This window comes from Martes martes (assembly GCF_963455335.1).
Source record: "Martes martes genome assembly, chromosome: 4".
NCBI classification, from domain to species: Eukaryota; Metazoa; Chordata; class Mammalia; order Carnivora; family Mustelidae; genus Martes; species Martes martes.
Genome location: NC_137891.1, coordinates 144,817,409 through 144,829,676, shown reverse-complemented (window position 1 = coordinate 144,829,676; position 12,268 = coordinate 144,817,409). Strand labels below are relative to the sequence as shown.

General features: G+C 39.9%; 1 protein-coding gene across 1 annotated transcript in view; it reads right to left on the bottom strand.

Annotated features, from left to right (window-relative positions):
• Window positions 1–4,063: 4,063 nt before the first annotated feature.
• The window catches only part of OMA1 (OMA1 zinc metallopeptidase), an 88,288-nt gene continuing 80,083 nt past the window's right edge, over window positions 4,064–12,268 (bottom strand). Inside the window, exon 9 of the mRNA XM_080801288.1 lies at window positions 4,064–5,320. Coding sequence (XP_080657414.1) covers window positions 5,108–5,320 — 213 coding nt within the window. The 3' untranslated portion in view covers window positions 4,064–5,107. The remainder of the gene's footprint in view (window positions 5,321–12,268) is intronic.

The window sequence follows — 12,268 nt, the reverse complement described above, 5'->3', positions numbered from 1 at the left end:
TATATCCTTAAATATAGAACAACAGAATCTTTAAGTGGATCATCCATCATCCCTAACCCACACAAACATGGTTCTACTTTGATATATTGGTCAAAATTAATACATGTCAATTTTACTTTCTTTTATAGTCTGGAGAAAAAAACAAAGCAATCTGCTTTAAACCCTTGTCACCCAGGATGAGGTCTCTGGCTCCTCGTGGCCCACAAAGACAGTACTGGGCATCTTCCAGCTGTGCTTAATATTTCAAAAAGCCTAACTAAAAATTTTGCATTTTCTTTCACATAATTAGGCCACCCTGACTAATTAAAATCACAAATTTCTCTTTTGGCTGGAATTTTGGTAATAGCAGAGATCACATGATGATCGGAAGTCCTGATGGGTCTTGGATGATATCACAGAAATTCTGAGACATGGAAGCAGCACCACACTGTGACTTCCGCCCTGCGCCTAACGAACTCATCTCCTAAACAGCCAGCACAGCAAGAAGCCCTGGTCATGAGCCGGGACCCTCCATCCCTTCAAGACGGAACTCTGCTGTGAAAGTCCATGCACACAGCCAGGCCACCCAAAAGGAGTCCTTGATGACTAAAAGGCTGGGAGTCACAAAGGCTGGGAGTCACTGACCTACCTTCGGAGGCTCCTGGTCTTCTGACAGAAGTTTGGGGGTAACTGTGAAGGGGTGAGTATACACGGATAGGGTTCTTTCCAGTAATGAAGTGAGAGAGATTTCTCACCACAGATTAAGGCACTCTCGAGGCTCCAATAAAAACACGTTATAAAGATGATTAACAGAAAGAAAAAAAAAACGATGATTAACAGGAATTTTATCCCTCATGTATATGAATATACTTAAAATGAATATTTTTACCACCTGTCATAGAATATTAAAATGACTGCTTTTAAGAGAAAGGAGGGTATTGGCCCTGCTGTTCACAAATGAGGGGTGAAGGGAAAAGAGTTTTCACTGCCACTTCCTTTACGAGATCTGCCAACCACAGTGGCAGTAACGGGATGACGAGCACAGACTTTGGAGTCGGAAGATGAGGGTTTGAGTCTCAGCTCGGCCATTACGAGCTGAGCAGTGCTGAGCACACAGTTGCTTAGTATCTCCGAGCTTCGGCCTCCAGAGGAAACATGGAGGTAATACGTCCCTCTCCAAAGAACGTGGTATGACTGAAGGAGCCCTAGATTACAAATCAGGAATCCTTTCCTTCTCATGCCAGGTCAGTCATTGACCTGAAGTGCATGCTGGGAGAACGTGCCTAATCCCTCCAAGCCTTAGTCTTCTCCTTTATAAGGAAGTAACACCACATGGCCTTCCAGTCTCTCAGGTTGGTTTTGAGGTTAGGAGATACTTCAGGTTGCAAATGATAAAGCCAATATACCAATGAAAATTTACTGCCATATCAGCATTGTTTTTACTCAGATTAAATATCATTTTGGACCAAATCTACAAATTATCTTGTTTCTTTGCCTCCTTAAAGAAAATAAATGTAACGGGTTTTTATTCCAGTCACTTAGTAGACCTGCGGTTCCATGCGAGTCACTCTGTTTTGTTTTGTTTTGTTTTTTATGTTCAGTTAGCCACTATATAGTACAGAATTAGCTTTTGATGTAGTGTTCAGTGATTCAAGTGCTCATCACAGCATGTGCCTTCCTCAATATCCATCGCCCTGTTCCCACCCACCCACCCTCCTCCCCTCTGAAACCCCCAGATTGTTTCATGGGGTCCACAGTCTCTTATAGTTCATCATTCTTTCTCTCGTTTGAATGGTGCTGACTGTAACCATCCTCAGCTCCAGCCAGTCAGGATTATTCCATCCCCTGTGGTGGTCATTGCTTCTGGGTTGCTCTTCAGAGGGTGCAATTAGTATTGAAGGTTCTGTTTCAATAGCTGTGAGGTGAGCCACTCTTTCCAACTGGATGTGAATGAAGCATGTAGCTCTGGCAGCTGCTGGCAGCCATCTTGACATCAGCAGGGAAGAGTGAAGCCAGAGCTGAGACAAATCACAGAGAGAAAGAACCACTGCTCTCTGGACTAAATCATGTCCAAAGCTAGTGTACTTCTGGGCTTTTTTGTTAGGTGAAGCAATAAATTTCCTTGAGTTTCAGGTTTGTTTTTTTTCCTGTTCTTGCAAGTAAAATAATCTTAAGAAATATGTCACCTAACATTGAGCAAGTTTCATTAACCCTCTAAACTTTAGTTTCCTGGTCTATAATGGGGCTAATAGAATATCTATCACATATAGGGCTGCAGTGAGGTTCAACAGTGCTTGAAAAATGTTTAGCACAGTGGTTGGTACAAAGTGAGCATTCAATAAATCGTGGCTATTTTTATTATGTTTGGAGCTCTACGCATTATGCTAAATGCTTTCGGTACATCATTTGCCTTAATCATCATGTCAACCTATGAGGTGGGATCTCTTATCCCCAATTTACAAATGAATAAATGAGGGTTAGAGAGTTGAAGTGACTTTGCCCAGGGTCCCATGGCTACAAAGAGGCAGAGATTTCATAAAGTGCCTTTCTTTTTTTTCATCATCCTTTGACCAGAGGATATTGAGTGTACGGTATCAGTAAAATACTAACTGAATACCCATAATGTGCCAAAAATTATTAGGTACTAGAGACATAGCAGTAAATATACATATTCTTTTCTTTTCTTAAAGATTTTATTTATTCAGTTGACAGAGATCACAAGTAGGCAGAGAGGCAGGCAGAGAGAGAGAGAGAGAGAAAAGCAGGCTCCCTGCTGAGCAGAGAGCCCCATGTGGAGCTTGATCCCAGGACCCTGAGATCATGGCCTGAGCCAAAGGCAGAGGCTTAACCCACTGAGCCACCCAGGTGCCCCTACATATTCTCTTTGAGTTTAGAGGACAGTCCTACAACTACCCAGATTATAGGAGAGATTTTATTGAATCTGTGCCTTATATTTATTGGCATCACACTCCTAACCACTGAGCAACTAGCCAATGACACCTAAATCCTCTGGCCACATGAAAAACCTTGGCAGTATGTTATGCAACAAAATGCAGAACTTAGAGAGGTCGTTTCCACATATAACTTAGAGCATATGTATACATATTACATGCCAACGGCCATTTAATTTCCCCTAAAACCCTGAGCTGAAAATGTAACATTTCTTTAACATTTATTGATCCCATGGGTTAAAAATATTGTTTCCATATGCACTATAAAGTTATTCTCTCTATATTTTCTCTGCTTTTTCTGACATGTCAACTTGTATATGTTTCCTAGGAAGTCCGAATAGTACAATTACATGTGATAATGCGATGGAAGGAAAAATAGACTAGGGCCGCCACACTATTTTCTTACGAAATCTACAGGGAAATCTAACAGTGTGCTTTACTGTTTACCTCTAGGTGACATTCTCCAAATGTCTTTCCATGTTATGGAGTGCCTCTGACAGAATGGCAATCGCTAGGAGTATGAACAACAACAACGAGGAGAACAGTTCTTCTGAATCTCCTTCTTACAAGTGTTGTGTGCAGATCAAGAAATTCCTTACCAGCAATCTTCAGTAAGCCTGAAAAATTTAAAGAGTCCCTGAAATTCTCTTAACAACCAGGTACATATCGTGTCTAAGGAAATGTGTGAGGACACATCCCAAATGAGAAATCGCCAGCTTTCACAGACGGGGGAGAGGTTGTAGTCGCCTAACCTGCCCCACCCAGGCTTTTCACGTACAATTTTTGAGAGAAGGGTCTGAAAGAAGGATAGCCATCCTACGGGTAAGTGATCCTGATTTTGTAATTAGATGTTTACCTGTACTAGCCATACTTGAGGAAGCTAACACCTGAAAATGGTGCTTATTCCCTCTGGGAGCTCAGCTTTAGATACCTGCGAGTTGTGAAGATGGGCAGACATGCAGTCAGACAGATCTAGGTTTGCTCTTTCTAGCTGAGAGGCACTGGGTGTACTACGTAACCTCTCCAAAATCCTGGTTCTCACTGCAAAAGGAAACTGCTGCAACCTACTTCATGGGGTCTGGGGATAAATGGGCCCAGCTCAGAGAAGACACTCAATAAAAGATCGTTTCTTTCCCCTTTAATTCTCTAAGAAACTATGTAACATAACGTGTTTCAAGAAAAATGTCCCTCTCAGGAATAGAACCACAACATCACTAGACTTCACCAGTTTGGGAGTACAAATAATTTTATACAAATAGTACATTTTAGAAATTTATTTCCAGACTAATATAATATAGTAACTTCTGAGTATCACCAGGGATGTGCCTTGTGCTTCCTGTCCCATCTTCTTCCAGCCCTTGGCTGATGTCTGCTGCCCAGGAAGTTCCCCTTGGGGGAGGCACCTTCTCTGGCCCCTCCGGATGGTTCCCTCAGTGAGTACAGGGTGGTTGCCTTCCCTGCGAACTCCCGAGATTCCCAAACCACAGTATTGTTAAGGACCCAAGATGACACAACTTTCTGTTAGGACCTCAGAACATCAGCAGCACACTGGATCTGCAAGGAAGTGACCATCCCTTACCATTTTGTTTTACACTTTGTCACCTGGACCACGACGAGCACTACTTTTGCCTCCCACGAAAACAGCTTCTTTAGCTTCTGCCTGTGTAGCCCTTTTCCCCTCAGAGTCCCTAAGCGAGGACCAGGAAATTCTCCATCCCAAGGTCCCCTATTCCACATAATCCTATCCCAGAGCAAAACAATTCCTGCAAACACATGCTTCAGATTGTCAGTTTCCCAGTTCATCATAAGCACCCAGACTCTGAACCCCAGTTTAGGCTCAGCTGGAACTCTCTCCATGTTAAGAATTATTGCACATTCCGATTTCTCATCCACTAGAGTTCTGCCTTCCAAATGAAAGGCAAGTATGAGACAGAGTAAAATGTGTAATATAAATTTATTCTGTGACACTTTCCTCATTGAAGATACTCTAAAATATATTAAAATACATCAATATTTCATGAAAATACTTAGAAGAATTTAGATAATACTTGTAATATACATGATCTGACCCTGAATGTACATTTTTTTAAATTCAAACATCATTTTTTTTAAAAATAACATAAAAATGTTAAGGACCGCTGCATTCTTCATATATCCCATGTCTCATAAATTTTAATTCAACTGCTAGTTCTTTTCTCAACTATATATGTTAAGGGTATTTGCTTCTGTTGTTGAATGGTGAGAGTATCCATTTTCTGTTTCTCGGCAGTGACTTTTAGGTCTTCTTTCTCCGATTCTTCCAGGAAATGCTTCATGCTGAGTTTGAAGAGTAATCGAGGGTCTGGTCCAGAAAGTGGTGGGCAATTACAGATCTCTCTAATTTTAAGAGCCTATAAATAAAGAATACAGTACTATATTTTTTATTTAAATTTACTTATTTTAAACAAAATATACATACAAAACATATATATTTATTTAAATTTACTTATAAATTTAAATTTATTAAAATTATTCCAGTAATTTATAATATGGTCTTTGTAAAACAATGAAATATGAAAATACATTCTGTATTTTTGGAATAAAAGGTATCTTAATCATAACATATGAAAGAGAACCATACAGAAATTTATGGTACAGAGTTATATTTTCATTGTTGGTTCACATAATAAGTATTTGAAACAAACAACTCTATCCGCAGTGACTGTGCAATGTCCTATAAGCAAGCCTTCTTAGAGGTGTCTCTATGATTTCAGTCAAATGGGGCCTGACTGTGAGAACACCCATCCAGATTTAAAAAGATCTGAAGACTCAACAGAAAACAACAGCATACAGAAGTGGGTATTACAGAGGGCACAACTGCATGGAACATTGGGTGTGGTACATAACCAGTGAATCTTGGAACACTGAAAAAATAAAATTAAATAAAAAGAAAAAACAGAGGTGGGAACATACTGAAAGAAGACACATATAACTAGGGCAGTCTGAGGGAGCACTGATGCTAATAACTCAGAAAAGTAAGCAAATCAAAACTAACGTAATTTTTAATTCCAGGAAGAATAAAGTGCTAGAGGAAAAGTAATCATAGTCTACAACATGGCTCAGCTATGACTGGTGTTTACAGTTCGAAAAGCACTGAATCTTCATCTACCCCAAATCACAACTCATACTGGGAAGAGGGAGAATTGGATCATGTGTGTGTGTGTGTGTGTGTGTGTGCGCGCGTATGTGTGCACACATGCCAATGATAAAGGAAACCTTAGTTCTCATCCTTTACAGGAGAAAGTAGACTGGTAATGCCTAAAATTGAAAAGTTAGGAAGTAGCAATAGAAGTATGTTTGTTATGTAGATATGGTGGGAAATACTAAAAGAATCATTTAAGAGAGCTGAAAATGGTTATGCTTAAAAAATTGAGGGCACCACAGTAGGGATACTGCAGCTTTAAATAAGTAGACTTGGAGATCTAAGTTGTCTTTTAAAGTGGCTACATAAATGACTTTAAGACACAAAAACTAAAATAGAAAAAAAATTTTTTAAAGATTTTATTTATTTATTTGACAGAGATCACAAGTAGGCAGAGAGGCAGGCAGAGAGAGAGGAGGAAGCAGGCTCCCCACTGAGCAGAGAGCCCGATGTGGGGCTCAATCCCAGGATCCTGGGATCATGACCCGAGCCGAAGGCAGAGGCTTTAACCCACTGAACTGCCCAGGCGCCCCTAAAATAGAAAATTTTTAAGGAAAAAGCATTTTATATCTAAGGAGGACTTGAAAGATATTTAGGGAAGGGACCTAGTTTAATTTTTTATTACTTCTAACTTTTTCATAGTGATGCATGTTAAGGGAAGTAAGTAAAGTAGGGAAGAAGACAATCAGTGTTTGTGGGGATAATAAAATTCTGTAAAGATTAGCCTGGGGAGGCCTCATTGATAAAGTAATGATGGTGGTGGGGAGGGGGTGCTGCTTGAAGGGGGCCACAGGGAGGAGAGGGGGAGGTGGGGAGATCTGAAAGATATGAGGTCACATGGATATCTGGAAGAAGAGCATTCCAAGAAGCAGCAGCAGGGAGTGCAAGGACCTGACACAGAAGCACGCCTAGACTGTTCTGGAGCAGTGAGGAATCTAGCACAGCTGGAGCCAAGCGGGGCAGGGGCAGGAACAGATTATATAGGATGTCTTGTGTCATGGTAAGGATTTTAGGTTTTACCACCCCGATATTTGTGGGGTCCATAGCAAGAATGTAAATGGAAGCTCAGATACCATGTCTTTAAATATCTAAAAGTGGTAAGTCAAGCTAATAAACCACTACAAAAAGTATGTTCTATTCTCCTACTTTGAGGAATACACATTCAAAATGACCCTGAAGGCCAGGTAAAAATTAGAATTCCTAAATTCTGCAGTGTGTAAGGTTGCAGCGAGCCTGCCCACCTCCTGTCCCTAACCTGCCATCCACTCCCATCTCCTCCCATCCCTGGCTTAGTGGGCACTGAGAGGGGCCTTGTGTGCATGTATCCAAGGGAAGAGACCCACAAGTCCCCAGAAGTAGGCTCAAAAGTGTCTGGGCAAGGAATTCCATTATTCCAAATACCCAGAGTGCCACGTGGTAGTGGCACAGGTTCTTAGGAATATTCCTTTAAGTTCCACAGGAGAGGAAGGCATGCAGCCAGAGGTAAGCCAGAAAAATGTCTTCTAAAAGGATGAGGTGATAGAAGGAGCCTGGATGTAGGAACACCTGATTCTGAAGGAGGCTAGGAGTTACCAAAATAAACTATGGAGGAAAAAGCATTAAAGGAAAATTCTGTGGTGACAGGGACCTTATCTGATTTTCTTTGTATCTCACAATCATCCATTGGGTATTAAAAGAAAATGTTCATTTTAAAGTAAACTGAACTGGAAAATCAAGAAAATGTTTCACAACTCCAGCATTGAAGTAAAAAGAAAGAGCCTAAGCTAAATGGCACCCTACTGTCTGAACCCAGCTACCTTTGAGCGTGGAAGCTGCTCCTAAGCTTTACACTGAGACATCAGGCACAGACTGAGACTGTCCTGGCAAAATGGGGACACACAGGCTGCTCTGTTTTAACTCCTCCACAGCCATGGTGCTGTCCTTTTCCAAGGAGAAGCTGCTATGTGATGGCCGCTACATCACATACCTAAGACGTTCACTGGGGTCACTGAAGGGGCAAATGTGGAGTCCAGCCGGTAACAGCTAGTACAGCTGAGTGGAGCAAAGAGAGATGCAAAGCAGCAAATGAAGGGAAAAGCAGAATGCCATCGATTCTTCCCTCTCCCCTAAGTTCTTCAGTATTTTTACATTCAGCCGATATTTAGAACACCGCACTGAGTGAGGTGCTAGGCACACATTAGTCTGAATAAATAGTCATGATCCCTGCCCTCACACAATTTACTCGGCATTTCCCCATTTCTGGGCATTTGGATTGTTTCCATTGTTTTGTTCTATCTTATTTGGCTTTAATAAATTGCCCTATAGGGACACCAGGGTTGCTCAGTGGGTTAAGCATCTTGCCTTTGGCTCAGGTCATGATCTCAGGGTCCAGGGATCAAGCCCCGCATGAGCTCTCTGCTCAGCAGGGAACCTGCTTCTTCTTCTGCCCCTCCCCACCGCTCCTTCTCTCTCTCTCTCAAAGAAATAAATAGAATCTTTAAACATTTTTTAAAAAAATTAACTGCACTATGAAAATCTTTGCTTAAAGAAAAAATGTTATAACTTCCATTTGGGTTTACTTGAAGTACACCCTCCAAAATAGAATGATCTGAACAGAGTATAATTTTAATTTCTATAGGACCAGACTGCTTTCTATCAGAAAGGCTTTACCAACTTATGTCTTCAGCATACAGGCCTACCAAAGTTATTCATAATCAGTATAACATAAGATTTCATGACTGTTATCTAGATAACCGTATCATTTCCAACCTCAGAACCCTTATAAATCATCAGCTACAGTTTAGAGATGGAGGAAACTGAACCCCAGAGAGGTTGTGACTGGCAGGGAACAAAAAATTGCTTGGCAAATGTTTACTGTAGCTTTATTCATAACTGCCCAAACTTGGAGCAACCAAATGTCCTTCAGTAGGTGAATGGATGAATAATCTGTGTTACATCTAGACAATGGAATATTATTGACTGCAAAGAAGAAATGATCTATCAAGCCATGAAAATACATGCAGGAAACTTAAATGCGTACTTTTAAGCAAAAAAAAAAAAAAAACTATCTAAAAAAGCTATATAGTGTATGATTCCTACTACATACATAACATTTTAGAAAAGGCAAACTATGGGAGATACTAAAAAGATCCATGGTTGTCAGGGCTAATCAAGGAAAAAGGGATGAATAGGCAGAGTATTTTTAGGGCAATGAGACTATTCTGTGTGACACTGTAATGACAAATACAAGTCATTATATATTTGTCAAGACCCACAGAATATACACCAAAAGTGAACCTAATATATATTAGGGACTTTGGGTCATAAAGATTGGTTGGCGTAGGTTCATCTTTTATAATAAATGTACCACTCTACTGCAGAACTTTGATATAGTGGGGGAAACTGAGCAGAGGCAAGGGGTATATGAGATGTTTCTCCTGTACCCTCTGCAAAATTTTATTGTGAACCTAAAACTGCTCTTAAAAATACTCTAATTTAAAAAAAGGAAGCACCTGGGTAGCTCAGTGGATTAAAGCCTCTGCCTTCAGCTCAGGTCATGGTCTCAGGATCCTGGGATCGAGCCCCACATCGGGCTCTCTGCTCAGCAGGGAACCTGCTTCCTCCTCTCTCTCTCTCTCTCTGCCTGCCTCTCTGCCTACCTGTGATCTCTGTCAACTAAATAAATTTTTAAAAAAATCTTAAAAAATTAATAAATATAAATTTAAAAAATTAAGGAGGCATAGAAGTAAAAAGGCTTAGAAAAAAAGGGATTAGAACCCACTTCTGTCGTTTTTGTTTTTGATGCTTTCAGACTATATTGCTTTTGCACTAATTATTTTTTGCACCACACTTTTTCTTAAGTAAATCTTTTACTTAAAAAAAGTCCTTGAGATGTCTCGGCTATGCTCCCTTCCTATACATTCTTCATAAAGGTTTTCTCATAATATTTCTACATGTTTGAATTGTTTCTCTCCTCCAACCACCTATCAAAACAAAATCCTATTACAGACCATACACACTTCTATCAAATCTTCATCTATTTTGCATAGTAAGATTTTATCACATATGTTGGTAATTTTATTTTTTACTTTCCACATTTATTTTATTACACTTCAGGGTGTCAACATCTTTTATTTTTATAAATTCAAATCTATCTTATTAAATGCACTTATTAGGGTATTATGCTAAGTGAAATAAGTCAATCAGAGAAGACAATTATCATACAGTTTCACTCATATGTGGAATATAAGAAACAGTACAGAGGATCATATGGGAATGGAGGGAAAACTGAATGGGAAGAAATCAGAGAGGGAGACAAACCATGAAAGACTCCTGAATCTGAGAAACAAACTAAGGGTTGTGGAAAGGGAGATGGGTTGGGGGCTGGGGTAACTGGGTGATGGGTATTAATGAGGGCACGTGATATGATGAGCACTGGGGGTTATATGCAATTAATGAATCACTGAACACTACATCAGAAACTAATGATGTACTATACGCTGGTTATTGAATTTAAATTTAAAAAAGAGATGCTAACAAATAAATGATACTTTTTAACCAGGCAAAAATAAATAAATAAATAAAAGAACCTATTAAATATCTCTTCAAAAGTGAGCAATATTTTCACACTATACAACTAGAATATGCCTTTCCATTGCCTTTATTTTCAATTTAACTTTACACACTGAACATAACAGGTACTTAATAAATGCATGCTGAATTTTAAAGAAACACCTATAGAACACAAGCTTTGAATAAATCATTATGATAAATGTCATAGGGAAAACACTCTTAAGAGTTGAGAGTCTAGGAAAACAAGAATGTACTCTAATAGCAAAAACATACAGTTCTAAGAATCCCAAGGAAGACTGGAGTTAAATATGGAATTGGCCAGCCTACAGATTCCCACTAGAAGTGAAAGAAACGAACAGTATTATACTGTTCAGTTTCTACGTGCCTTCAACTGTGCCAGGTATTTTACTTGTCTCAAATGGTAAAATAGTATGAAGCTCTTTTGAAATCATGGCCCAATGTAGAATGTTTAGCATTAAAATGTCTTATAAGACAGGGAAGGAAGGAAAGAGGGAAGGAGGCAGGACCTTACCCACACAAACACTCACGTATGTACATCAAACAGCCAGGAAATGCTGTTATCGCAATTTTGCAGGTGAAAAACCTAAAGGTTAGATTAGGAAACTTCTTCAAAGTTAGGTGGGTGGATCAGAACTAAAACCCAAAGCTCCCAAGACCACTGCTATTTTTATACTACTTCCTATAAGCAACCTTTTCCAATAATCAACTATTAGTTTGCTACACGCTAAATTTCCATGAGGGAATATAACTGCTACTCAACTGCATTCATTGTCCAATTTTCCTATTTTTAACCCAGTATTATTTTACTTCTCTTGCTCTATGACCTATCAAGCAATCATGTAACAAATATTCATTAAGCATCTCAGAAACTGTCACGGGCACTAGGGAGACAGCAGTGAGCCAAGGGCCTTACATTCTTAGAGGAGGAGACAGACAATAAACAAGCAAACAAGATCATTTTACTTAAAAGTAGTACATGAAGAGACAAAACCATGAACTGTGTTAGAGCATGACTACATGGAAGAAGGGCTATTTGAGACGGGGGGAATCAAGGAAAGCCTCCGAAGAGAGATGGCATTTGTGTAACAAGAGCTGAGGGAAGAATATTTCAGGCAGAGAAGTCAGCAAGTAGAGGAGCGGTGAGGAGGAAAGCGGCTCAGTGTGAAATACCTACAGTCAAGGGAAACCTGGGGGAGAGGGACATGGGAAAAAGTTGAAGAAGGAAGCAGTGGCCAAATTTCCTGACTTAAAGACAGCGGGGAGGTTAGATTTTTATCCTGAATTCGAGAGATGCCACTAAAAGGTTTTACGCAGGGAAATAACATTTAAAAGATGGTTCTGGCTATTGTACTGCAACATGCTGTCCTTAGGGGATGAGGTGAAAAACGGAACAGGAAGATTAAAATATGAGATGACCACAGTTAATTCAGGTGAGGGATGATGGTGGTGGAGAAGGGGCAATAGACAAGATCTTCTTGTGGGTAGGATATAGAGAAGGAATCAGAAATGAGTCTTGAGTTCCTTCCTCTGTGTTAACAGCACTGCTTTTATTATGCTACCCATGTATCTGAGGATAATTTACTTG